Source organism: Yarrowia lipolytica, chromosome 1E (genome assembly GCF_001761485.1).
Source record: "Yarrowia lipolytica chromosome 1E, complete sequence".
Lineage (NCBI taxonomy): Eukaryota > Fungi > Ascomycota > Dipodascomycetes > Dipodascales > Yarrowia > Yarrowia lipolytica.
The window spans coordinates 3120906-3148687 of NC_090774.1; the positions used below are offsets into that span (position 1 = coordinate 3120906).

The following is a 27782-nucleotide window of genomic DNA, read 5'->3' on the forward strand; positions in this document are numbered from 1 at the left end:
GCAAGCAGGGTGAATTCTCGCTCAGAAACCTGCGGCAGCCCCATGGGTTGACCATTAGCCCGTTCTATGATTTTCTGGAAGTATATAGTAGCTACAAAGTAGTGACCACCACTTGGTGCTTTTTTTATTCGTTGTTGATCTTAGTTGATCAAGCTCTAAATTCAATATATAAAAGTCCCCGTGTTGTGTTCGTTTAAGCATGAGTGGTGGCGGCCTGGGTCTTTCCGTCTCTCAAAGCATCCTTGACAATCTCTCTCCAATTACTCTTCCACACAAAGTAGAGTTGTAGGATGGAGACAAAGAAGACGCCAATGGTAAGTCCGATCCAGAAACCCTCAATGCCGTAGCCCCAGTGGAAGGCAAAGATTACACCGGCCGGCAAACCCACGACGTAGTAGAAAAAGAGGTTGAGATATCCTCCGATTCTCTGACGTCCCTGGGCTCTGAGAATGCCTCCAGAGATGACCCCAAGTGAATCGTTGACCTGGAAGAGGGCCGCGAAGGGCATGGTTTCACGCACGAGCTGCAGAACGGCCTCGTCATTAGTGAACATCTTTCCAATGGTGTCTCTGAGACCCAGCATGAAGGCCATGTTGAGCACTCCGAAGACAAGAGAGATGACAGCAGCCATTCTGGCAGAGATTCGGGCAGCAGCAGTAAGGTTGGCACCAACCAGATTGGCGATTCGAGTGGAGGCAGCAATGCCAATAGCAAAGGGAATCTGGTAGATGATGCCACAGACAGACACCAGCACTGACTGGCAGGCCAGGGCGTCAGTTCCGAATCTAGAGGCAGCGAAGGTGACAATTTCAAACGCCAGCCACTCGGCTTCGACCATGATGATACCTGGAATAGCCAGTCGGATCATTCTGCCCCAGCCGGTGAAGAGGTTATCTGGTCGGAAACCGCACCAGCACTTTCGGCCGTTGATGAAGACGACGTACAGAGACAGCATGGTGGCCATGAGCCAGTCGGTGAAGACGACGGCAATGGGGGCTCCCACGTAGCCCAAGCCAAAGTGCTCGTTCCACACCAGCAGGTAGTTGAGCGAGATGTTGATGGGAGCGCAGATAAGAAGAATGTAGGTACCGGCGTTGAAGTCACCCTGGGACTGCAGGTAATGCTTGAGGTTTTCAAACAGAATATAAGCGGGGAAACCACAGGCCAGGACCTCGAGGTAGAGGGCTGCAAAATGGATGAGTTCGGGATCGTCGAGCAGCAGGTGCAGCAGCTGACGTCCGAAAACGGCCCACAAGAGAATTATAGGCACAGCGATGATCCACAGAAAGATTGTGCATCGCAGGAAATGAACTCCGACCATTTTGTAGTCTTTTCGGCCGTACGCCTGTGCACACAGGGTATCTAGACAGGTGGCCACTCCATGGACGACAGCAAAACCTGTGATGGCGGAGGTCATGGAGGCCAGAGAACATGCGGCGAGCTCATTCTTACCGAGATGGCCGACGGAGAAGACCGATGCGACAGTCAGCGAGTATTGCATGAGGAAGGTCATGGTTAGTGGAGCCGAGTACTTGAGAATCGTTTTCGTTTCCGTGCTGGCAGTAGTCTGAATTTCTCCCTTTCTCACAGCCGCATCGAATGCCTTGTAGACTGCTCGTCGTTCTTCTCGGGTTCGAGCGTGGGTAGTGGTTCCTCCGTAGCTATTGTTGTTGTTGTTGTTACCGTTAGAGGTGCCTCCATAGTTGGCCTGGGGGCGGGCCTTTTTGAGCAGCTCTTCCTGTTCCTGGGTGGCTCTCTCAGCCTGTGTAGAGTACATGGACGACGCATCGTCGAATTCCGAGTCATCGTTGGTTTCGTCGTCGTCATCTTCATCCGAGTAGTTGTATGAAACTCGAACTCCGGATCGACCGAGCGAGCCGAAAGCTGCTCCAGCTGAATTTGGGGTTCGGTTGAAATGTCCGCCTTTTTTTTTCTGCGGCGTTTCCGAGATGGCTATCGGGGCCGTTTCGGCCGACGAGCCTAGCAGGTGCGAGTCGTATGACGACATGTGTGTGGGGAGTTGTAGAGGGGATGTGTTGTGGCGGTGAAGACCTTGCCGTGAGTACTAAGTTGAGGTGCAGATTTGGTGTACAACATGTACCACCCGATAAGCGAGGGCTCTGGTGCGTTGGCGCGATGTGGCTTGGCAAGGAAAGTAGCTGTAGCTTTTAACGCTTTTTTTTTTTTTTAGCTGGAGAAAATGCGTTGTTTTTGAACGGCTTTCTGGAGGCCAACAGCATACTCTTATACTGACCTCGTCAAGACAGACTCCTCACACAGAGTTCCAAATAGCCTTCCACAAGACATCTAAAGCGAGAACCGGTCAAAAGTCAATAGTACAAGTAACCACAGGTAATGGTGACTCAGAGAGGGGCAGATATATAGAAGGGAAGATTGAGAGGCATGTTTGTATTTTTTGAGGCCATTAGACGTACAGAATCATTCAGGGAGTTGATATCAGACTTGGGGATATCGGGAATAAGACGTTGACTCCATATCTACACACTTCAACCATCCATTGACGTATCCAACATCGTACAGAGTTGGAGCTAGTCAATCTTATCGGGCCAGACAAGGGTTACGACAGAAACTCGTTAGTGGCTTTTCCACAGTGGGAATCTCTATGCGCAGACTGAGATAGTCTTCGGATGTGTAAAGATATACACACTGGCTGCTTCCGCGGAGTATAAGTGAGATATGCGGCTTCCCTTAACTATGGTAATCATGGCCAACTATTCTCAACTAAATGTAAATTATTCAACTAAACCCAAGTAATGTAACGTACATATGAACTGTTATACGGCCATAAAACAACCCAATTCCACATCACCACTCGAATCTCCTCTGACAAGGCATCTAATCCCCGCCCACTCCTCAGAACTCCTCCATCTTACGTGCTGTCCCAAAATTTCACCCTATAGCTCATACATTTCACCCACACCGCATCCAAATGCCTAAACAGGAAGGCTTATCGTGGCTAATCACATGTTTGCAAAAAGCATGCAGAGTTGGGCTGAGAAAAAACACTTCACACTTCATCGTGCGGGCTTACCCAATCGGGAAATTGCATCCGTAAAACTTCTAGAGAATGAATATCACCGAAAAATGCTGGAAAAATAGGGTAAAATTAAAGATTAGGAGAGGTGTAAGAACAGGATATGACTGTTTTTTAAGGTACAAGTAGACGCAAATGTTTGAGTGGGAAAATATTGCCGTCTCAGCTTTGTAATCTTGGCCGTAGCAACTTTTGGCGGTTTAATTATGCTTACCGTTAGTTGTCACAGGTTAAGAGTTAGTCTATTAACTAGATATTTAACTATTCAAAATGAGTAAAATCAACTCCACGAATTTAAAGTCGCGTCCCATTTTTCCCCCTCATATCTCTAGTAATCTCAGACTGCATCATAGAGCCATTAATTATCCCAATTGGGACAGGCGCAACGCGAAACTTTGAGCTGTGTACTAGAAGCGTGTCATAGAGTGAGGGGGGGTTTACAAGACGAAACAAGGCGTTTGAGGGTGACAATATATGGCCATTCGACCTCGAAAACATGCGGAAATTCTTATGTGTACATTTTTCCATTCTAGAACAACTTCAAATTATATATATATATACATGAGGAAATGCAGAAACTTCAGTGTGCTTACATTACCTTGAACTTGTACTTTTGTATTACAGTTTTGGTTGGTGTTTTCTCCAGACCACGCAAACAACCCCTTCATTCTGGTAGTTGAGATCACTTTTTGAGCATTTTAAAGATTTGAATGGTTATTTAAGTGTCAAAATATCCACTTTCAAGCTCCATCTTTATCTCAAATCTCCTCCATTGCTGTGTGAAAAGCACGGTAGAAAAACACCCCTTGGTTGAATAAGGTTGGGTGTACAGCTACACCAATATTTTTACGCGTCTGAATATTGACCCACTATAACTACATCTCAACACCACACTACATAACACCCATGGGTCGACCTTTTAACGGAAACAACACCCATGTGGTGAAACAGCGCAGTGACGAGTTTGAGCGGCGAAGGCTGGAGCGGATCGAGCAGCTGGGTCAAAAGTTTGCCGCAGTCGAACGCCGAGATGCCATAGACGACCGAATGGGTTTTACTCGCTTCTCTGGCGATGAAAAACGAGTCGGGTGGCTGGTCAACATGCACGAGACGTTGCTACAGTCGGAAACGGCCGAGCGGGGCCTGGCAGCGGTGGACTACTACTTCTACGACGAGGAGGGAGGCAACTTCAAGTCGACGGTGGTGTTCCGGCCCTACTTTTTTGTCATTTGCAAGCCTCATACTGAGCATGCGGTGAAGGATCTCATGGAAAAGATGTTTGAGCGGGTGCTCGCAAGCACGGAAATTGTTACAAAGGAAGATTTGAACTTGGTGAGTGATAACAAGCAGCCCTGGATGAGTTGAGTGGCAGACATTGCAATGAGTGGGAGAGATAACGAACTCTCAGCATCTCGCTGATTGCAGTGAGTCCATTACTGCTGAGTGATTCTTACTGCTGTGATTCTTACTGCTGTAATTCTTGCTATTAAGCCGTGTGTGACAATTGGCTAACACAGACAAACCATCTCACAGGAAAGAAACGAAAGGCGGTGAAATTGGAATTTCACAACTCGGAGGATCTGAGCTCGACACGTTTCACGCTCAGCAAGATTGTCGACCGACAGACACAGCAGACAGAGCAGCATCTCAACATTTATGAGCTTGAAGGGTGAGTAAGAGAAAGAGGGGAGAGGCAAGAGAAAGACTGTGTTGAAGTCACGTGGTCAGTCTTCAAACAAGATGTTCAATATTAACCCAGCGATGTGGACACCAGCACAGACGTAGAATCATCCATCACTGGCATCAAGGAATTTGATGTGCCGTTTGAAACCCGAGTGGCCATTGATCTGGACATTCGTGTGGGAAACTGGTACGAGGTCACCAAGGAAAACGACACGGCTGTGCTCAAACACATGGTTGAACGAGAGTACCGAGCCGATCCAGTCGTCATGGCATACGACATTGAGACCGAAAAGGCTCCCCTTCGTTTCCCCGACTCAGCCGTCGACAGAATCATGATGATTTCGTACATGATTGACGGCGAGGGTTTCCTCATCACCAACCGAGAAATGGTGAGTGAAGACATTGAGGACTTTGAGTACACTCCCAAGCCCGAATTCCCCGGTAATTTCACCATTTTCAACGAGCCTAACGAGAAGGCTGTGTTGGAAAAGTGGTTTGAGCACATTCGAGACGTGTGTCCCACGGTGATGACTTCCTACAACGGAGACTTTTTCGACTTCCCATTCATCGACAAACGAACAGCCTTCCATGGAATGAATCTCTACGACGAGATTGGATGGAAAAAGGTGGAGGAAGAGAGATACGAGTGTTCCTATTGTGTGCATATGGACTGTCTCAACTGGGTCAAGCGAGACTCGTACTTGCCTCAGGGTTCTCAGGGTCTCAAGGCTGTGACAAAGGTGAAGCTGAGTTACGATCCCAAGGAGCTCGATCCGGAAAAGATGACTCCTTATGCACGAGACCATCCTCAGATTCTCGCGGAATATTCTGTTTCCGATGCTGTGGCCACCTATTATCTCTACATGAAGTATGTGCATCCGTTCATCTTCTCTCTGTGTTGCATTATTCCCCTCAACCCCGATGCAGTGCTACGAAAAGGTACAGGTACTCTTTGCGAGATGCTCCTCATGGTCAAGGCTTATGAGGGACGCATCATTCTTCCCGACAAGCACAAACCTGCTCTTGAGCGTCATTACAAGGGTCATCTGGTCGATAACGAGACGTACACCGGTGGCCACGTGGAGTCCTTGGCTGCTGGCGTGTTTCGAAGCGACATCATGGTCGATTTCGACATTGATACTAACAGTATCGACGAGCTACTGGTCAATTTAGACGAGACTCTCGAGTTTTGCGTCACTGTTGAGGCTGGAAAGAAATCGTCTGATTTTGAGAACTTGGATGAAGTAAGAGACCAGATCATCGAACAGCTTCAGGAGCTCAAATCCAACCCCAAGCGATCCGATTACCCGCTCATTTACCACGTGGATGTCGCGTCTATGTACCCCAACATCATGACGACCAACCGACTTCAGCCCGACTCCATGGTAGACGAAAAGGACTGTGCTGTTTGTGACTACAACCGTCCCGACAAGACGTGCGCACGTGAACTAGAGTGGGCTCGACGAGTCGACTATTACCCTGTGTCAAAGGGAGATGTCAACAACCTAAAGCAGGGTCTGGTTGAGGAGTACTCCGGAGGTCGTTTCGGAAACGGCTCATCTGTCGAGATCTCGTACGATGAAGGTATGACTGAGCGGGAAAAGTTCCAGAAACGAAAGGGCTGGGCTGGATTGTCTGGTCAGGAGCAGGCTAACAAGCTCAAGGAGCGAGTGGCGGCCTTTTCGCTCAAGACCAAGGCTCGAAAGACGGACTCGGAGACGACTGTGCAAAAGACCATTGTTTGCCAGCGAGAAAACCCCTTCTATGTCGATGTTGTGCAAGAGTTCAAACAGCGTCGAATCGACTACAAGACAAAGGCGAAAAGGTGGAACAAGGAGGCTGCTTCTGCTTCCGATCCTGCGTCTCGAGAGGAGGCCAAGAAGATGGCTATCACCAACGACTCGATGCAGCTGGCCCACAAAGTCATTCTCAACTCCTTCTACGGTTATGTTATGCGAAAGGGTTCTCGATGGTACTCCATGGAGATGGCCGGTGTGACTTGTTACACTGGAGCCAAGATCATCAAGATTGCCCGTCAGACAATGGAAGGTCTTGGTATTCCTCTTGAGCTCGATACAGACGGTATTTGGTGTATGCTGCCCAAGACCTTCCCCGAGAAGTTCAAGTGCAAGTTTAAGGATGGTTCCAGCTACGAGCTTGAGTATCCCTGTTCTATCATGAACTACTTGGTGCACAGAGACTTTACCAACCACCAGTACCAGAAGCTGAATCCCGAGACTGGGAAGTACGACACTCATTCAGAAAACTCCATCTTCTTCGAGCTCGACGGACCCTACAAGTGCATGATGATGCCTACGTCGACTGATAAGGGTAAGGGTCTCAAAAAGCGGTACGTGGTTTTTGACGACCGCAATAAGATTGTCGAGCTTAAGGGCTTCGAGGTCAAGCGACGAGGAGAGCTGTCGTTGATCAAAAAGTTTCAGTCACAGCTGTGGGACACGTTTCTGGAGGGCTCCAATCTCGTCGAGTGTTATGCTGCTCAGGCTCGAGTGGCTGAAGCTTGGCTGGCAGTGATTGACTCTCGCGGCAAGAACCTATCCGACGAAGAGCTCATTGACCTGGTTTGTGAGAACAAGTCCATGTCCAAGCCTGTGCATGAGTACGGCTCTCAGAAGAGTACTGCTCTGACGACTGCCCGTCGTCTAGCGGAGATTATGGGCGACTCCATTCTCACGGGAGGCAAGCTGTCAACCAAGTACATCATTGCGGTTCGAACCAAGAACTCCATGCCTGTTCCTGAGGCTAAGAAGGGTTCCGACGAGGACTCTTCAACTGCTGATCGAGCTATTCCCACTCTGGTTTTCGAAACCGAATCTCTGGACGAAAAGCTGCGGTTCTTGAAACGGTGGATGGGCCCTCGATGGGAATCCACGGACCCCCGAGACGTCATTGACTGGATGTACTATCGAGAACGTCTGGCGACGACTATCAACAAGCTTGTGGTGATTCCTGCCATTCTGTTGGGTCTCAAGAACCCCGTTCGAGGCTGTGATCCCCCCGAATGGGCTTCTGACATCATCAAGCAACGAGATAACCCCATCAAGCAGAGCACCCTGAGCTCTTATTTTGTCAAGGGTAAACTTCCCACTCCTGAGCCCATTCTCAGTGAAGAAGATGAGGTCATGGAGATCCAGGTGGGCGACATTGAAAGCATCGGGACCACTCCTTCTCCTTCCAGACCCCCTGGAGTGCCTGCCCGAGTGGTTGTGTCTAAACGAGTGCGCAAAACTGTTGAGGAAACGGACAAGTCCACTCCCTCTCTTCCTCACAAGGCCCCCGATCCGTTCGCCGACTATGCAGCCTACATTAAGTACGCCAAGGTCAAGTGGAAGCATCAGAAGGCTCAGCGAGACCGAAGAGCCCATCTTTTTGGCGAGTCCGACAATGGCATCGCTTCTTCGTGGGTGTCCAAGAACGCCCACCTGGCTCAAGACGCCTGGCACCTGGTGTCCATCCATGCTGCCGAAAAACCTGGCCAGGTGGAGGCCAGCGTCATCATCGGAGACAAGATGCAACGGGTGCAGATCAATGTGCCGCGCAAGGTGTACGTGGGGTCTCGTGAGCCGCTGAAGTGGGATAAGTTCACTGACGTGACCAATGCCATGGCTGTGGCTGAAGAGGAGCAACCCAAGTACCTCTACCGAGCAGTCATGTCTGAAGACATGTACCAGACGGAGATGACTAACCCGGAGTCTCCGCTGAAGGACCCTCACGTGACGAAAATCTACGAGGCCGACGTGTCGCCTGATTCACGTGCCCTCATTGAGCTTGGATCCACATTCCATCTTGATGCCTCCACTCCTGGTATCCTCTCCAAGGGCTTCACCCATGGCTTTGAGGCCAAATGGTTCAAGTCAGGTGACTCGCGGTCCTACCTGCAAAACTCAGGACTCTCCTACGCTCACATTGTGCACGTGGTTTCTTCTGCCGTGGAGATATTTGTCATCACACCCACCTGGGACGCACCAGCTCTTGTGTTTGTGCACCAGTCGTCTTCCAGTGAAAAGTTACCTGACATCTCGAAGGAGTACGCCCGTCTGCGACGTGGAGAACGGTACAAGCAGAACATGGACGATTGCACCGTCTTTTCCTTCCCCGACACAATGCAGTACGAGGTGGAGTACTGTTCCAACCACCGACGAATGCTGCAGAAGGTGTCCAAGGCGTGTGACTCACTGTCTGGCTCCCGAAACGGCCAGCTGGTGTTTGCACTCCATTCTCCGGACAGAAACGTGGATGAAAAGGTGGCTGCCCTGGCCAGAATCCCCTGTATTCGGCTGAGACCCGTTCCTCCGTCTACTGCTGCTGTTGGATGGCAACGGGATCTGGTTCGACGGCTGATTGCATCGTTCTTGTCACATGGAGCCAACATTTCGTACCTTGTCGAGATGGCTCGGTATGCCAAGATGCCTCTGTGTCATGTGCAAGATACCCGGGACGTGATTGACGTATCATACGCTCGTCGGCTCATCCAGAACAGTGTCGTTTTGTGGTGGTCTGCTGCTCTGTCTACCGGAGGAGCCCTCACTGACCAGGCGGAAGTGCCTGTCGCCAACAATCCTGGACTGTACACCAACATTTGTTTCGAGATCAAAATCGAGCATTTGGTGCTCAACGCCTTGTTGCAGAGTGCTGTGATCCAGGATACTGAGGGAGACATTCACAACGAGCTTCTCTCCAACGCCTTCAACCCCCACGCCCTCAAAACCCTCAAAATGGTGGTCAAGGAGTGGTGGGAGCACGGGGACAAGAAACGGCCTCCCCAGGATCTGCTGGACAACTTCACAGTGTGGGTTTATGCGCCTGAGTCGCGTCTTTTCTCCCCCCAGTTGCTGTACCACACTCAGAACCTGACGAAGAAGACCTTCCTGTATCTTGCTCAAGAGTGTCGAAAGCACCAGGCTCAGTTGGTGTACGCTGATCAACACAAGCTTGTGTTGCAGACAGAGAAGACGGAGCTTCAGCTGGTGTACTCGTACTCCAACTACATTGTTCGGCAGATCAGAACCCATCCCATTCTCAAGTATGTCTCTGTCGACATTACTCGCTACTGGGACACCTTCCTGTGGATGGACAAGTGGAACTACGGGGGCTACTCGTCTGACGTCATTGTTGACCCCTCCAAGCAGAGCGAGTCTCTGTTGATGCATTGGCACATTGCCAACTTCTTGCCTGAGACTCTACAGCAGGAATTTTCCAAGTGGGTCCAGGAGTACATTCATTTGTTGCGGCTGCGGAAATACCCCGAAAACAGAACTACTGATGTTGACGACATGCCCAGTGACACTCCCATGCTCACCGACGGAGACAAGGACGACGCTGCCCTTCTGAGCGACAAGTTCTTTGGCAAGGGTGTGGTTTCTTACCTGCATCCCAAGCTCGTGAGACGGGTCAAGCTGCTGGCTCAAAAGCTATCGGATGTTCTCTCCTCAGGCGACTCCATTGACGCCTTTAAGTTCCCCGTGCTTCCCGGGTCCATGATCCAGCCAGAGACTAATCCCGTGGTCGAGTTCGCCAAGTACGTGTGCCACATTTACGGCATCAACGCCAAGGCCAACTTTGAAGTCCAGATTTTGCTCAGAGACCTTCTTAACATCTTTGATATCAACGAGTTTTCCGAGGAGGGCACGTTCCGAGATCCGTCCATGTCGCTCAAGCTAACCAACATGATGTGTTTCAAGTGCAAGAACCCCTGCGATCTGGACCTATGCAAGGACTCGTGCTGCACCAAATCTGGCTTCAGATGCCCCCTCTGCAACTCGCTCTATGATATGGTCATTGTGGAGCAGCGGCTGGTGGGTCAGCTGCAGCGAATGATTCTCGAGTACGAGACGCAGGACTTCCGCTGCGACAAGTGTCGACGAGTCAAAGAGTATGAGCTCACGGAGTTCTGTCCTTGTTCTGGCTCTTGGGTCACTATCATGTCTGCCGAAGACGTCCACAAGGAGCTGTCCATTTATGATCGGTGCGCTCGGTGGTTCGAGTTGAAGATGCTTGGTTCGTTCCTCAGACAGTTGGGTTATGTTTAGGAGGAGCGTTGTTGAGGAAGACTGACGTGAGGAGATATTTATCTAATGTATGTTTGTACTGTATGGGTGTGTTGTGGAGATAGGAATCGTATCAAGACAGGTGTGTATGAGTATTTGAGATTAGAAGACAAGGGTTACATGAATAGTTGTACTATCTAATTAGAACAAAGTCGTAGTCTTTCCTATACTTGGCTTGAACTTGTCGTGGACGTTGTCCATGTACACTATGTACTGTACTGGTAGTTTGTATGTGTAGATATATCCCTCGTGGAGTGGTATAGAGAACCTGTTACTTTAAAAAGCACAAATAACTATCTTGGAACTGTTCTATAATCTTTGTAACTCGGAAGACTTGTAAACATTGTGGCACTTCTCTACTGCAAATGATGGCAGCACCCATCATTTACTGAGAACAATACTATGACAAGGGTGAGTGGCAGCTATGTCAATCTTTCCAGACTTTCACACCCTATTTGAGCAATATAATATATATATATATATACTATATATATATATTTCCTCTACTTGCACTCATACAAATATGTCTGGATTAATGCAGATCTATTTCCATTGGCGAAGTTTAGCCCTCTTTGAAACGATATTATGGGATCTGCTCAGTTGGCGGGCCCACCTAAACGGAAACGGGCATTTGTGGCATTGTCGCTACTTGATCTGACCTACTAGTGCTTCAACTTTTCTACCATGCTCTCGTGTTACAGCTTCACGGTATTGTACCACAGCTCGTACTCCCCATATCCCTCACACTACTCACTCTTCACCCACTACACCTTGTACTTCTCTTATTTGTACTACAAGTACTCATACTCGTCAAGCCCGAGCAGTTCATGCTTCGCACCTTTTACTGGCGTCAGTTCTATCAATATCTTTATTAAACGACAACTTTGCTACCTCCTAGCATTGTTGCTATGCACCATTGGAAGATTCCAACACATCCTCGCGCACTTGTGAACCACTCCTTACGTGGTCCACAGCTTTGCAGTTCCGTCAGCAGCGGCTGAAAACAACCAAGCCTCCCGGGGATGCCACTCAACCCGCAGAATACCCAGACCGCTCTTGACATCGTGGCCCTTGAGCACCTTGAGAGGCACCAGCAGAGGGTTGGTCATCATGTCGTCGTAGACGGTGCCGTGGAAAATGTTAATATTACCGTCGTCAGAAGCGGAGCAGAACAACGGCAGACCACCCTTGTGGAATGCTGCGTGCCGCACGGCCTTTTCGTGGTATCGCAGGGTCTTGTAGGGCTTATCACTGAGGTCGAGATCGTGCCACAGAAGCCGTTTGTCGAACGACGACAGGATCACGTTATCACCACGGGGATGAATGTCCAGAGAAGACACCCATCTAGCACCGGGCATAAGCTTCTTGGCCATGACCTGCTTGGCCAGATCGTAAATACGCACGTATCGCTGGGTGGCAACGTACAGATGAGGTCGGAAGGGATGGAACATGGCGTCCTGCACAATACCCTTGGACTTATTGAAAGGCGACTGTGACGAATGCTTAGAGATCTGGTGGATGGCCACGGCTCTGTGCTGCGCCGAGGGGGCCACAGTGACCAGATAGTCTCCCTTTCGGTGCCATGCGAGTCGCTTGATGGTTTTGGTGGCGGTAATGATGGCTCCAATACCAGAGGCCTGCTGCTTGGCGGTGGGGGTGATCCACTTGGCAGGAGGGCTCTTCTTCTTGACGTGACCGGTCTCGTCGTCCGAGTCGGAGTCAGCATCGTCATCCAGACCCTTGGTATCGATATCCTGCTGCTCTCGTCCTCCCTCGGCAAAACCCCATCCCTGCTCAATCTTCTCTCGGCCGGTGTTCTCGATATCAAAGTCAAACAGCGTGGGAGGCACAATCAGGAAAATATGCTCACCAGCAGAGGCAGCCAGCATGCCAGGGACAGCGGGGTTCCACTGCACACACTCGACTGAGTCATCCTGAGCATCAATGGACGCCACCAGACGACATCGGTACAGCTCTCGACCAGTGAGCACTTCCCAAACTCGAAGAGTTCCGTCGTCGCCTCCAGTGGCAAGGAACTCTCCACTGGGATCCACAGAGATGGCTCGAACCTTGCCCTTGTGGCCCTTGTAGGTGGTAGCACATCTGATGGGGAAAGGCATGAGATCCTTGGGGGAGGGGAGATCGGGAATCAGAGAGTCGGGATCAATGTTGAGCTTGTTCTTTCGCACTCGAGGAGCCAGGTAGAGATCCAAAGACCGCTCGAAACGCTCTCGAACAGACTCGGAGTAGCCGGGCACATGTCGCAGAGCAGTGTACTTCTTGGGCACGTAGTTTCGCTCTCTCTCGGAAGGAGCAAGAGCATTCCACTCGGCAATCTCCTCTTCGGTGGGCAGATACTCGGCAGGGGGGTTGTAGGACTCGTCGTGGGTGGGAGGGGGCATTTTGGGGGCTCGCAGAGTCATGACGTGGTCCTGGACGTCCGTGAGGTTGTCGGCCCACACGTCGTAGTTGGGTCGGGCGTCAGGGTCCTCCTTGGGCTTTGTCAGCAGTTTACCCTGTCTAATGGCCTGCACCATCTTCATGACTCGCTTGGCCTCGTGCTTGGAGGGAATGAATCGTCTCTTGGGCTCGGGCGCAGCAGACAGAGGCATGATCTCTGTCTTGGAAGAGAACCACTCCACCAGGTCCTCGTAGGGATTGGAGGCGTCATCGGTGGTCTCATTCTTCTGAATCCGCTTGATGAGTTCCAGTTCCTCCTTGGAAATGTTGAGACCCTTTCCGGTGCTCTTGTCTAGCAGGCCGGTCCATCCCTCGGGCAAATCAATCGTCTCCAGTAGGTTGTCCAGAGCAGAACCGGTAGCGGGTCGCATGATTCGCTTACCGTTGATGTCATATCCAATGTGAGGCATCTGGTCGTAGGCAGACAGGGGCACGTTTCCAATGGTATTGGATTCCTCCTGGTCCGAATCGTCCGAGTCGTAGACAGCATGGATTTCCTTCTTGATCATTCGAGGCTTGCCGTCGGCTCCAGGCACAATTTCAACCACGTCCTTGAGCTCATCAGTCTGGTCGGAAGATCGAGACAGAGATCGCAGACGAACTCCGTCATCCAAATGCTTTAGAATCGAGGGGTCGACCTCGTCGTCTCCAGCATCAGAAAAGTAAGCCAGCTCGTCTTCCAGCTCGCTTCCAGACAGATCCTCCTCTTCACCGATGAGTGCCTCAAGCTCGGCGTCAGAGTCACTTTCATCGTCGGCATCTTCTTCGTTTTCAGTCTTGCTGGTGTTCTTCTTGTCCTTTGTCACATTTTCTTGTGCCACTTCCTGCTCAGCTTCATCCTCGTCGTCGGAGTCGCCCTCATCAATGAGTCCCTCGACATCGAACTCGTCTTGCACGTCGACAGGCTCGTCGACTTTGCGCTTCAAATCCTTCTTAACGGAGTTGGAACGACTTCGTACCATTTTTGTGTGCTGTGCGAAAAGTTGCAAATCCAATTTAAAAAAAATTGTCTACTATGCATGTCCAAAGTTAAAGTCAGGTTATGACGAGGAGGAGAAGTGGACATCACCTATACTTGGTTTACGCGGTGAAGTTTGTACTCCACATTAATATCTGAGCCAACACCATTCTTATGATCTGCTCAGATTTTACACATCTCACCAACAACCCCTCTTTTGAAGGGTCCCACAAACGTCACATCTCCACAATAAAATTCCATGCAACTCTGTAACCTCACTTACCTTACAAAGGAGATATATATGTCATCCATAACCAAACATTGAGAGTAGGTAGGTGGTATAAAAACAATACAAGCTTGGCTTCTTGTGATATGATCTCCATATAAAATATCCCATTTTTTCACTCGTGCATAGGTCATATCACACGCCCCAATGCCCCACAACAAAACCACTAGACTGTGCTTAACTACAGTAGACTTCCAACAACGTATACTTGATCTGAAAGCTATATGAGGATTACGGCGTTCTCAAATTGTTCATCCGATTATAATATTGACTGACCAATTTCCTAGGCCATCCTGTCTTACGCCTCAACTTCGATATGGATCCCACTTGCACACCACTTCTTCATCACCACCTCACCCGTACGTCAAACTCTACAAGCGAGGTTCTGTCAGCACAATAAAAACGCTTTGAGGGGCTGCACAATCTTGGTGTCGTCATGACCTCGGATGATTTTGGTGAGAAGTGACTGGGTTGTTTTCTTGGTTGAAGAAATGTAAGAGTAGCTACTTGTACTGTTTGCCCTTTGAAGACTATTGACACACAAAACTCCAGTGCAAGTTCCCATCAGGGGAAAAAAAAGATTGCAGCACCCAGGATTCTCGTATGGGTCTCCCCACTACAATACCTAACTAGGCTCTCCTGGTGCTTGGACTATGGCTGATCGGACGGGAAGGCCGTATTTTTTCCCACCAGGATAATGGCCGCAACCGTTATTCAATAAATTTGGTTGGACCTATATGATGGGAAAGATATATCACGTGACATAATGAATCATTAGAATAAAAAAAAAAACGTGAATCATTAGAATAAAAAAAACCCTGCCTCGCAGCGCACACCGAAACGATTTATGATTTATTTAACGCCAATAACCCGGCTTACTACAAGTACATACTGTAGGTATATAGCTGTAGTGAAGAAGAAAAAAAAATTAGAATAAGCTGTAAGCCGGGTTATTGGCGTTCAATAAATCATACACTTCTGAATCATTGCGGTGTGCGCTGAGAGGCGCACGTCAGTTGGTTTGTCGACGCTTCGTCTCGTTCTTGTCTTTGTCGTGGTCTCGTGGTATTGTTTTGTTTTGTTGTATTCTAATGATTCATCACCGTTTTTTTTTTTTTTCTAATGATTCGGCTTAGTCATCTGAGTTCTGTTGTTTGCGTCCCAAGAAAATAAATATTATGTTCGAAATGGCATCCTGGCCGAGCGGTTAAGGCGAGAGATTAGAAATCTCTTGGGGTTTCCCCGCGTAGGTTCGAATCCTGCGGATGTCGCCATCTTTTTGCCCTTCCGTGGAAGAGCTTATTTTTTTGAGAGCAATTGCGACACACTCGGGGTTGCTATGATTGCCACCAGGCACCGTATAAACTGTGTTCAACCACAATTGAGACATTTCAGGCTCCTGTATATATTTCAGATTACTCAGCCAGTTCGAAGGCAAACTCAATTCAACACTCATATACATGATAAACCACATACTCATATCTCATGCACTCTACCCCAACACATTACACAACATCATGCCCACACTCCACTGCCTTGCCGACCTTTGCCTCATTCCTGTGAGTTACGCCGATACTATCAATTAATGTACCCCGAAATATGACTAACACAGATTGGAACAGGCAACGCCTCAGTTTCTGAGTACGTGACCGACGTGGTTCGAGTCATCAAGGCATCAGGTCTGCACTACGTCCTCCACAGTGCCGGCACCACCATCGGTGAGTATACATACGCTTCACAGACAAGTCACACAGAGAGTGGATCATACACAGTCACACACCACACGCAGTTTTGTGGGGACACAAAGGCATGTCGTGCGATACAGACGCCAATCACACCAACCTTGTCACTCGTTGACATGAGCTAACCACAGAAGGACCCTGGGATGAGGTGTGTGCCACCATCGGAAAGGCACACGAAGCCCTGCACGAGAAGGGCGTCGTTCGAATCCAGAGCGATATCCGAATCGGAACACGAACCGACAAGGATCAATCTCCCCAGGACAAAATCGACGCTGTTATGCGACACTTGAGTAAGGACGAGGAGAAGAAATAGTCACGTGACTTACATCACCTACAAGCAATGCCCACCGTCCCATACGTCAATGTGCACGTCTTTCCATAGCTGAATGCATTCTTTCCACATACCAACATGGCTATACCCTAACCGCTAACAGAGCTGCAACAGTGTTAACAGGAGCATACCCTAACCACTATCAGTACCCTAACCACTAACAGATTTTACTGTTAGCATTGTTAGCAAACGCGTTGCATTCCGTACGTTGCAGGCGTGTAGCAGTGGCTGGCTACAAGTACTTGTAGGAGGAGTGTAGAGGAGTTTTTTTTTTTGTTGACAACCGAGATATTCCGATTGGTGATCAAGTTACCAGTAGAAATACCCGTGATTACAGACGTGATTTACCAGGGTGAAGCTGCAACATCAAACTACTAATCTATATGGATGCATCAATTCCCATCAGTCTTACTACAAGTAGTACTTCTACGATAACAATGAAACATACGCGTCACGTTCTACACCCTGCTCTTCACGTCACGTCTTATTACGTCCCTTATGCTCATGTATGGCGCCAAACTAAGGGAGTATGTTGGACGTGTATACAACGTGCAGCAGCACACACGTAGATGATCAATTAATGCACAGAACGCGTTTGGGGCTGGATATTGAGGAGTAGAGCGGAACAACTATGCAAGTGTACCGAGGGGATGAAAATACCAGGAAGACAACGATAGGTGAGCTGTAATTGTGAAGTACAAACAGTGTTGGTGATTAAATGGAGTATTATTTGTCCCCTATTACGTTTCGGCTGGTGTGTTATGGTGTAATCACAGTACACATACTGTAGCTACAGAACGATAGTGAGATACGGACGCATATTTACCCCAGAACACGAACCAAAACAAACAGTGAAGTCCGATTATCAGCTACCTCTGGGCCGACAAAGCACCACAGTATCGTACATTCCTCGAGCCATACAATACAATCAAATCGATCCGATAGCAGATTCATTAAATACTATACACGAGGCAGTGCCTCATAACCCGTTAACCAATAAACATAATAAAAAGATGACAATCAGGCGCGCGCTTAGTTGTCAAAGGTAGAGTACTTGGCAACAGCTCGAGTACCGTCACCAGTGGCGTGCTTGGCGAGCTCACCGGGGAGAATGAGTCGGACAGCGGTCTGGATCTCTCGAGAAGTGATGGTGGACTTCTTGGTGTAGGTGGCCAGCTTGGAGGCCTCGGTGGCGACTCGCTCAAAGATGTCGTTGACAAAGGAGTTCATGATAGACATGGCTCGGGTGGAGATACCAGTGTCAGGGTGGGTCTGCTTCAGCACCTTGTAGATGTAAGAAGAGTAAGTCTCCTTTCGGGCCTTAGTTCGCTTCTTCTTCTCGCCGGTGGCGGTGGTGGTCTTCTTGCCAGCCTCCTTCTTCTCAGCAGGGGCCTTTCCGGCAGGGGCCTTTCCGGCAAGGGAGGGCTTCTTCTCAGCAACTTTAGGGGCCATTGTGTTCTGTGTGTGTTGGTTGAAAGTGTGTAACTTTTATCTCGATTTGAGGCGGATGATAAAGGTGTGTATCGAAAGAAGGTGATGTGATGGGGAGGGGGGGTTATTTATAATAACTTTTGTCCTGTGAATGGATTTGTGCACGATGTGGGTTAGACTCGACGTGCGTGGCCATGGTGTATGCACAATTGGGAGTTTTGGGCGTGCTAGCCAGGTGACTTTGGATAGAACCTTAATCGCTAACAGCCGTTCTCTGATATGCAGAGGAGTGTAAATTTTACAGCACGACGCACAAACTCCCAACGCGAGCACAATAGGCTCCATTTCTCCCAAATTACAGCGCCACGCATACTATGGCATTTAGAGCTGCATCAAAAGTATTCCCACCACTGTCCCAAATAGGAAATGACGAGACAAAGAAACCTGATAGCAGTTGATAGCAACACCACGCATCAACACGTAACACACAGACTCCTGGCGGTAACCCCCTCCCAACATTACATTCCACGTGCACCAAACAGGAAATAACATTGAACCCCCAAGCTACCGTGCGCCACCCTTCCTCACGCCCCCCAAACTTATATATACCTGCTCGTGTCCCCCTCTTTCTACCCTTTTCATTCCACAACCAATTCAAGTGCACAATCTGCGAAATAAAATCACTTTTATTTCCACTCCTCACTAACACTTTTATCTAACAACAACAACAACACACAATGTCTTCCGGTGGAAAGTCCGGTGGCAAGGCCGCCTCCTCTTCTAAGACCTCCAAGTCTCGATCCGCTAAGGCCGATCTTACCTTCCCCGTTGGTCGAGTCCACCGACTCCTGCGAAAGGGAAACTACGCCCAGCGAATTGGTGCTGGTGCCCCCATCTACCTCGCTGCCGTCCTTGAGTACCTCGCCGTCGAGATTCTCGAGCTGTCCGGTAACGCTGCCCGAGACAACAAGAAGAGTCGTATCGTTCCCCGACATCTGCAGCTCGCCATCCGAAACGATGAGGAGCTGAACAAGCTGCTTGGCCACGTCACCATTGCTCAGGGTGGTGTTCTCCCCAACATCCACCAGAACCTTCTGCCCCGAAAGTCCGCCAAGGGCGCCAAGGGTGCTTCTCAGGAGCTCTAAGTCTCTTGAAGGCTTTATATTTTATCTATTGGGTTTTGGGTTGTTTTAATGTCCATTAAAACTGTTTACAGTGTACTATAATGAATGACATGTATTGTATTTTATCTTGATTTGTAGAGATGAGGATCAATTGGCTGGATACAGATTTATCTTGTACCCTACATACCTCGTTGCAATTCTATTGAATTTATTTGATTTTTGCCCAATTAGTCAATCTCGCTTATACCTTCTCAGACCATCGTCACTTTCCAGGAGTTGGGAGGCTTCATACATGCCCCATGCATCTCGTTAATCAGAGTTTTAGAGAGTTACAAATATTAAGGTTTTAACTGGGGTTGGGAGTTTGCTCGAAATACTTTTCTCTAGAGCGTGTCAAAATCGACCTCAAAAAGAGAACGCTTTTCACCATTCGGAGAAGATGTCACCCATTGAAAATAGTGGAATGTTTTCGGACTCAAATAAGGTTGTAGCATGAGGCATTTTGCCACCCAACAAAACAAACATCCGGAAATAGACAAAACAGCCGAACGTATTGCGCGATTTAGCACTAGCACGTTATTTTCTCGACGATCGATATTACCTGGCTGCTATGTTGTTTAGTAGTGCTCAATTATGTTTGAGGTTCAAGCATGTTTTCCGGTGATGATTATTTCCACAGATATAGAGGGTCAGTATTTTCGGGCGCCACGTGATATCAATGTCAGGTGATTGGGACATTTCGCGCCAACCATATTTCCCGAAAAGGAAGGGATTAGTAAACAAATGATAATTTCCTCCTGAAGTGTAATATCCGCCGACTTACGTAACTTGGAGTGACATTACATTATACACAATGAGAACTTTCGAATTACTGCACATGTCGTCACAACGAATCATCTAACATTCATTCCATTGTGAGACGATGTGGGTTCGAAACCGTTCAGAGGGCGGGCAGCCGGTTCCTTACTGGGTCAATTTCGTTAGCTGATCTGGCCATATACTGCAGCGCACTTGTATGTACCTGTAGTTATTTTTCATGACGGCTTTCGAGGTTCGTACAAGTACTCGTACCGGTACTTTTTGGTCTTACTCACGTTTTCCATTGGTCTCATCTTGACAAATCTTAACTCGTTTAAAGCACAAGAATGTGCAATTATTCTGTTTCGCTAAACGTGCAAATTGTCCATTTTATTAAATATTGTGAGGATGTGGAGATACTAATTTTAACTTCTGAGTGGACGAATAAGGTATCAATTAGTTTAAATCGTACCTGTAGCTGACGTAATCGCTGAAGAGTGGTTTCGTGGCTGCTGCCTACTTGTAGTATGCTCTATCAAATACCCATAGAGGGGATGGAAGACTTAATGCTGAGTGCTCCAAGTAGGAGCTGTGAGTCTCGTTGTCGGAACATGTCTCTTTCAAGCGTCATCAATAATAAAGACTTAACTTCCCTAGTTTAGTATGTACGAACTTGTACACTCGTATGTACTATTATAGTCCATTAACATATAGGACCGTCCACTACCAGGTATGCCCTTTTCGTGTCAAATTGTATGTTTTTAAAAAGGGCTGCCATGGAATGGGATATTCGAGTGTACTGTGGAAGTTTTCACTCCCACTGCCAAAGTATGTTTTTAGTGTCGTTTCCGATGCCACCTTTTTCACTCTCTTGCATTGTTAACTTGGAAATATGCACAACCCCAACCTTAAGTTTGTGTGAGGATGGGTGGTGATGGTCTTAGACAACCGAAGAGTTTTCGAGCGACGACGAAACTTAGAGCTGAAATTCTCGACTGTACTGGTACAACGCATTCAATTCTGTTTATCTTAAAGTGGGGGATCCACTTATTCCTGTGGCTCCATTCATGTTGCCTACAGTCATGTCACTTTATGCACCCTCCCACTCAAGAATTGGGTTCTGCAAGCCACATGCACGACCATTGTTGGTGAGACAAAATATCAGGAGTGGCAGAGAAGGAGGATACCAAATGCGATTTTAGAAAATAGTTGAAAAGGGAAGAAGGTCTGCTATCATTGAAATGGGTATATTATCTACTGGGAATCTCCCAATCTCTTCATGGGAGTAAGATTCCCTCTCGCAGTCTCAGAAGAACAGTGTCTATCAGTATTCACAGGGTATGTGGTTATTATTGAATATCGGGTGTGATTATTTCTGTTATTGTACACGCACCACAGAACTTTTAGTCTGCTGAGTGTCAAGAGTAACGTCCATGAAGTATATAACTGATGCTGAGCCATCTTGCCCTACCGTTTTGATCAAATGGGTGTATACTACTTGTAGTGCATGCCCTCTTGGTTTTACCTCGGTTGTCTACTGGGGGGTTATTCCATCAAATAAAGCCACAATAAGTCAAAGAGTCAAAGTATACGATTCTACATAGCGCAAAGTGAATCCCAATTGACACCATGACAAGTATGAGGGAGTCTGGTATTGTGAAAATCAGTGCCATGTCCCATGTACTCGTGAAGTAGACTGTGTCTTTCACATTCTTCCTGGTATGGGATCTAACTACAAGTAACCTTCATTAGTCCAACATCACCATCTGGCAATATGGATGCTACAGTATGTAGTCGCCTCTTTAACTGGGAGTCCCAGGAGAGCCTCCATCACCCGCCGATGAAACCACCTGCGATAGCTTGCAAACACGTTAAGAGCATCATATACGTGCTGATGATAGTTCCACATTGTAAACTCGGATAAATTCGGGTAGTCTGTGCGTTGGCTTGTCTCGGCTGGTGCCTTGTGCTAGCTACTTGTGGTGAGACAGCGGGGTAAGAGCTTGCAGCTGCCGAGATAGAACCTACTGTGAAAAAAATGCTGCCAGTGGACCATGAAAAAAACGGCGCTAGCTACTTGTACTTTCGGCTTGCAGAGCCGCCGGGAGGGATAGGTGGCGTCAATCTACCGCCGCATACCTCTTCAACTCTGACAAAAGATCTACAATCAGTCAATATGCCCAACCAAAGGGATGATATAAAGTTGAATATTGGTAAACAACGGGGGTTGGGTATATAAACCGATATAGGATCAAATAGGAAAAAATGTGGCAAATTTTCAACAGAGAAAAGGGCTACCAACGAACCTGCTCCTTTTTAGTTTACTGCTTACCAACACCGCAAATTTTACCCAATTTTACCCATGTTAGCCTAACTTGAACGCTTCTAGACCCCTCGGTTATTGCTCTAAAATCCGCACCATGCAGAAGCGTGAAGAATGGCAGGAGGTGGTTTCACAGAACCGTAGGCAAGGTGCATTTGAAGAGGTATTACGAGTTCTATCTATTTATATGTATTTTACCATCGGAAACTCTCTATAAGTGCTCTCAAAGTCCCCACTGACCTCCCCCCGACATTTTCTGCCTCGCAGTCACAAAATATTACCACTTCCAATTTCCGGCCCGAGGTCTTACTTTTGCCTTTACACCCTTGTTGCTATGTCGACTTGCAATGAGTGATCATGAAGGGGTATACGAGGGGAGTAAGAGAGAACCGAGGCTGCCACCTAACCGTATCAGGTGTCCCTTTGACATTGGTTTCTACGGTCGAATGACTGAAAATGTCGTCATGTGTTCCGGGAAACTCCCGATATTACAGTGTAAAATTGCTTACTTCGAAAACGTCTAAATTCTCTATTTTCTCTGTTCTCCGGAACGGACAAACCCCGGCTGCCTCTGGCCTGTCACGCAGGTGCACAGCTGCCCCAGGGTCTTTGTACATGCAATATGGCACGACTTTGAATTGCCAGTTCGCTCTTGTTATCTGCATTTTGACTTTCGGGCGAGCGGAGGTCGCGGGTAAGTGGCAGGATACAACCCCTAGTGTTGCCGGAATATGTTAACAAGGGGTTATATCGATGAATATCAAATGAATCGGTGAATCCGAACGAATATAAATGTGCTTGTTGCTCCCCAGGTGGTCAGAACCACTGCGTTGTTTGCAGTATGTACAGAACCACTGCGTTGTTTGCAGTATGTACCCCAGATACAAAGGACCGCCATGACGTAAGTATATGAAAGTATACTGCATAAGGTTGGCACTACTCGTACGGGATAATTACGGGGTGCCATACAGTAGTAGACTGAGAGCTGTTAGTGGATGGCAGTCATGTGTGAACGTGAGGGCAGCTACCAGAAACCGCTCGGAATGCGTGTTTGTGTTCAGTATACGTTTTTCCCCGTTCAACTTGCGTCTCGCCCAATCACCGTAGATACTCCTTTACAGTATGTCTGTCCCGCATAAACTTGTGACAGCTGCATCCAGGGTTATCCGGTTTATGATGCTCCATTAACCCGAACCTCGGGCAGCCAAGAAAGTTATCGCAAAGTTTGAGAGCTAGCGGTTATCAGATACTTGTATTCATATATATATGGAGAACGAGGTCTCCCTGTTACACAGCAGTCACAAACAACAGCACAAGCAGTATTAAACGATCTCACACGCAGCATAGCGACACAACCACCAGTAACGCAGACACGAGACATCCACAGATAATCAAAATCACCATACCCATCACAACGACCACAACGATCATGACCACCACATCTTCTACCACAGCACCAATAAAACAAACAGTGGCACAGGCTACCAATCCACAGCTGCTTCGACCGTTGCTCGAAAAATACATGGGAAACCAGCTAGCCGCAGACATGTTACTCCAAGCATGCAACTTTCTGCAACCGACGAAATCGCCTCTCACACGCTACAGACGATTATCTCCTTCAACTGTAGAGGCTCTCATTTCCATTCCCTCCCTAGGCCTCGACTTTGTGTGGATCTCCACCTCTATCTCAGCTTTGCACTGGGAACTGCGATGTATCCATCTTCTGGGCGGATTTGAGAACATGTACTGGGTGCCCTGGTCAAAGAACATGGCCGAAGCCGACTCCGAATACAACCTACGTCGACAGACAGAGGCTACAAGACACAAAAGCAAGATTGCACACGAAGAGGTTCGGTCGGAGTTGGTGCGAATCTTTGAGGGAGGAAGTGATTCGGACTTGAACTCGGATCTGGGCTCGAACTCGGGCTCAGACTCAACAGAAGACGTGGTAGACAGCGAGGACGAGTACTGGAACTCCTACGATGACTACTGCTGATTCTAATGGCTGCTGTCGGTTGTTGATTTTTTTGCTTATCGATAATTCCGACGCGAGGATCTACATGACTGCGGAAGTACGTACGTCATGATACATATTGTATATTATTTATTGCATCGGCGCTTGCGTCCCAACGAAGAAATATGAGGTGTAGACCGTTTGTGAGTTGTAGACTGATAATCTTCTCTTCCTACAAATAGAATAATATATGCTGTCTGCTCGTGATTTCTCTGGCCTTTTTTAAATTATCCATGTTTTATCTCAGAGACCAAATATTTACTTATTCCCAGCCACACGAAAATGTCTCAAATGACGGCTCTGGTAAACTCAGCAACTAACGGTTGTCGATCACTCACGTGGTGCGTTGTGGGTCATGTGTCCACCTGTTTGATCGCAAGATCTCGGTGTTCCGGGGTTAGCGGGAAACCTACGTAACCGTGTTGGAGTGAAGTAACTAATGGGAATGAATCCAAGATACATACCACGCACTCGAGATCTCTGCGCCTCAAGTCTGATCCCCCATAGCAAAACGTATCGTACAGTATGTACTGCTAGTGATGCAGTGAAGGTATTGTACTTAGTTCAACTTTTGTTATATGTACTTGGATTGTGCAAGTATATTTAAGGTTGTATGGGCAGTATTTTTAATGTCTCTATAAATAATAATGAAAAGTCTTGCAAAGGCGGCTTTTTAGATTGCTCAAATTCCAATACTTGAATGGAACATTTCTTGTACAAGCACGATACATGTATCGATATGGACACCAACTCTGGCATCGCTATTTTTCATACTGTCCATTATATAGCCGATTCGTCAGTGTCTAATCCACGTCTCCAAATAAACTTTGGTAGTATCCTCCCAGGACTGGAGGATTGAGTTTAGACATCTATACAGTACTGTACACTCAGAATCACGACTTGTACATCATGGAAAAACAGCTCCAGGACACTCTCAATGAGTATCTCGTGACAGAATCGACGCTGGAGGACATAGTGTCACTTGAAACTGCGCGCAAAGAGTCCGGACTTCGACACAGAAACAACACAAATGCACCCAATATTCCGGCCACTGTCTATGCTGCTTTGCGAATCCAGAAACACAGACAACTGGACCAGGTAGCCGCTAACATTGAAGATTTCATAGAGAGTCTTGAATTGAACAAAGACACATCAAGCTCTTCGCCTGACGCCGTGTTTGAGCGACTCATTAGCCTTATGGAGGCTCTGGAGGAGAGCGTCAATCATAGAACAGATGGGCTGCTCTGGGACGCCAATGACGTCGCACAGACACTAGGCAACCAGGTGGGATCTCTGAAGGATTTTCAAGTGGGCGAATCGGAAGTGGACAAGCAGGCCGTGGAGGGTGTGTTAGAGAGTTTGGGGGAGCTGAAGGATACGCTGAGTAAGACATGATCGCAGCGAATGGTTTAATCCAGTATCTTACGTGATACACGTGATTTGCGCGTGATATATACGTGTCACGTGGTATAATCTTTCCGGTTGACGAGCCTAACACGCGATTGTGGACAACTCGCGCGTAAAACCTGAATTACGGCATTCACCACCCTACAGACTTGCGTGATCAGAGTCATATTACACGACATGAGTACGTGACATAGACGATGGAGATAACTGCTTGGAATCGGTGTATGATGACCACACCTTTGGATGCCATTGGTGCCTCTCCGGATCACTTCATGTCCTTTCGCCAGAGCTGCCTGATATGCATTTTGTACCCAGAATCTATGGCTAGAACCCTACCAGTTCATAGACATCCCCAGAACATTTCCAGCTAATATACTTATTGATTTACAAATTGATATTTTTTATTGTAGTGGCAGTAGTTCGTGGGAGCGTTGTATACATCTTGTCGATTAACTGCGGCTTGAGCCCAGAAACTAGGGATAATCAAGAGATTAGAACCACGGTGCCTGAGTATGTACTGGTTTTCTGCACGTCTGTAACTACTTGTAGCTAGCAATCGAGCATGGTACGAGTACCTACCCCCATCATTGTCTGGTCAATATGCTAATACATATATGTACACACTCTTCCGGAAGTGTTCTATTAGTCTCCGGTTGTGGGTGACCATTGTGTCTGCTCATGAGACATCTGAGCTGTGCTCTTAAATCACATCACATACACAGGTCTCCCGTGCTCAGTTGGTGACTATCCTAAGCACTCGTACTGCGCAGTCAGATTACGCGTTAACACTCTCATCCACCTTTTCAACCCCCAAATCGTCTCCAACCCACTTCCACACCTCATACTTCCAGTTCAGCTGCGGGTTCCAGTGGATACCGTGGCTACCTCCTGAGTTGGGTTCGATTCCTCCAGACCCAGGGCTAGACTCAACGTACACCAGTCGTCCAACTCTGGAATGGTTCAGAGCCATGGCGCACATGGGACATGGCTCATGGGTGGTGTACACATGCATTTCCAGACACAGATAAAGTCTGTCATCTTCTTCTCCGTCAATTGTTTCTTGTTTTCCTTCTCTTTCTCTCTCCTGCTTGCTAGTGCCTCTTTCCTGGCGTCTAGCAAGCTCCTGGGACGCGATTTCGGCAATGGCTTCCATCGTGCAGTGGTTCAGAGGGTTACCCTGTTTGTGTCGAGTATCGAGCTTTCGGCTAAGCACTTCTCCCGTCTTGGGGTCCACTATCAGAGTGGCTACAGGCAGTTCTTTCGTTCCAGAGTTGGCTTTACTCAGAGCAATGACCTCGTTGAGTTTCTGTTTCATCTCGGAGAGCTCAGAATCCGACAACTTGGTTTGTATAGCTGCTGTATTACCTCTCCACATGATTGGCCAGGCGTTTCTCGACCACTCCACAGACTCCTGTTTGGTGAAGGGCAGGTACTTCGATGCATAGTCAGTATGAAAGGGCGGCTCGTAGCTGAGAATGGCGGTGATTCCGGCCTTGATAGTCTCGAAATCAACCTCTGTGTCCTTAGACGCGATGATCACTCTCAGAAATACCTCGCTGGCGGGTTTCTTTTCGGTTGAGTCTGCCGTCTCTCCTTCAACTTGTCCTTCCTTGATCAAATCAGCCTCTTTGGCGATTCTACGCAGATGTCCAAGATCATGGGCATCTTCGTCGACGTGGTCTTTGATAAGTCTGTGTTAGGAATAGATCGTGTGCGACTTGGATCTTCAGATACTTACTTCACCACCACTCCAGACTTGTTTGCAGGAATGGTTGTAGTTAGTAGGGGGATGAGTTCCAGGCCTCGGTGGTCGTCCTGGTACTTGATTTGCCAGAAACTGTCGTCGATGACGTTGTTTCGGGGATTGCTTTTCAGCTTGTGGACGAACTCCGACATGTTGGCGATTTACAGTGTACAAATTTCACTTCGATCTAGACCTTTTTTTTTTCTGCATGCTCATGCAGTCTAGCAAGTCTAATTTGGAGATGGAGAAGAGAGAGGTGGAAGTACAAGTATGGGATGCGGGGGGCATATAAGAGTGAAACAAGCACTTCTACTTGTTCGCTACCGGCAATTGTAACATTACGAACGCCCAAAAGATT

At 48.0% G+C, this 27782-nt stretch overlaps 9 protein-coding genes and 2 non-coding genes across 11 annotated transcripts; 6 read left to right on the forward strand and 5 right to left on the reverse strand.

Annotated features, from left to right (window-relative positions):
• Window positions 1–193: 193 nt before the first annotated feature.
• Window positions 194–2008, reverse strand: YALI1_E31229g (uncharacterized protein; the record flags this gene model as incomplete). The annotated part of the gene is made up of 1 exon (XM_504421.1): window positions 194–2008. The coding sequence occupies one exon, from the start codon at window positions 2006–2008 to the stop codon at window positions 194–196; it is 1815 nt and encodes a 604-aa protein (XP_504421.1).
• A 1953-nt stretch (window positions 2009–3961) lies between these two features.
• YALI1_E31248g (uncharacterized protein) lies at window positions 3962–10788 on the forward strand (the record flags this gene model as incomplete). Its single annotated transcript, XM_504422.1, has 3 exons — window positions 3962–4387; window positions 4573–4724; window positions 4815–10788. 3 exons carry the CDS (start codon window positions 3962–3964, stop codon window positions 10786–10788), a joined length of 6552 nt encoding a protein of 2183 aa, XP_504422.1.
• A 977-nt stretch (window positions 10789–11765) lies between these two features.
• YALI1_E31351g (uncharacterized protein) lies at window positions 11766–14228 on the reverse strand (the record flags this gene model as incomplete). The annotated part of the gene is made up of 1 exon (XM_504423.1): window positions 11766–14228. One exon carries the CDS (start codon window positions 14226–14228, stop codon window positions 11766–11768), a length of 2463 nt encoding a protein of 820 aa, XP_504423.1.
• Window positions 14229–15089: 861 nt separating this feature from the next.
• Window positions 15090–15219, reverse strand: YALI1_E31361r. The gene has a single exon (XR_002432143.3). It is a non-coding gene; the product is annotated as a 5S ribosomal RNA (ribosomal RNA).
• Window positions 15220–15699: 480 nt separating this feature from the next.
• On the forward strand, window positions 15700–15781 carry YALI1_E31366r. Its single transcript has one exon. It is a non-coding gene; the product is annotated as a tRNA-Ser (tRNA).
• A 246-nt stretch (window positions 15782–16027) lies between these two features.
• YALI1_E31369g (uncharacterized protein) lies at window positions 16028–16565 on the forward strand (the record flags this gene model as incomplete). The annotated part of the gene is made up of 3 exons (XM_504424.3): window positions 16028–16069; window positions 16123–16228; window positions 16384–16565. 3 exons carry the CDS (start codon window positions 16028–16030, stop codon window positions 16563–16565), a joined length of 330 nt encoding a protein of 109 aa, XP_504424.1.
• A 1050-nt stretch (window positions 16566–17615) lies between these two features.
• YALI1_E31389g (uncharacterized protein) lies at window positions 17616–18035 on the reverse strand (the record flags this gene model as incomplete). The annotated part of the gene is made up of 1 exon (XM_504425.3): window positions 17616–18035. The coding sequence occupies one exon, from the start codon at window positions 18033–18035 to the stop codon at window positions 17616–17618; it is 420 nt and encodes a 139-aa protein (XP_504425.1).
• A 716-nt stretch (window positions 18036–18751) lies between these two features.
• Window positions 18752–19159, forward strand: YALI1_E31396g (uncharacterized protein; the record flags this gene model as incomplete). Its single annotated transcript, XM_504426.3, has 1 exon — window positions 18752–19159. The coding sequence occupies one exon, from the start codon at window positions 18752–18754 to the stop codon at window positions 19157–19159; it is 408 nt and encodes a 135-aa protein (XP_504426.1).
• Window positions 19160–23688: 4529 nt separating this feature from the next.
• On the forward strand, window positions 23689–24255 carry YALI1_E31446g (uncharacterized protein; the record flags this gene model as incomplete). Its single annotated transcript, XM_504427.1, has 1 exon — window positions 23689–24255. One exon carries the CDS (start codon window positions 23689–23691, stop codon window positions 24253–24255), a length of 567 nt encoding a protein of 188 aa, XP_504427.1.
• Window positions 24256–25182: 927 nt separating this feature from the next.
• On the forward strand, window positions 25183–25668 carry YALI1_E31461g (uncharacterized protein; the record flags this gene model as incomplete). Its single annotated transcript, XM_504428.1, has 1 exon — window positions 25183–25668. The coding sequence occupies one exon, from the start codon at window positions 25183–25185 to the stop codon at window positions 25666–25668; it is 486 nt and encodes a 161-aa protein (XP_504428.1).
• A 787-nt stretch (window positions 25669–26455) lies between these two features.
• On the reverse strand, window positions 26456–27576 carry YALI1_E31483g (uncharacterized protein; the record flags this gene model as incomplete). The annotated part of the gene is made up of 2 exons (XM_504429.3): window positions 26456–27371; window positions 27419–27576. 2 exons carry the CDS (start codon window positions 27574–27576, stop codon window positions 26456–26458), a joined length of 1074 nt encoding a protein of 357 aa, XP_504429.1.
• Window positions 27577–27782: the final 206 nt, after the last annotated feature.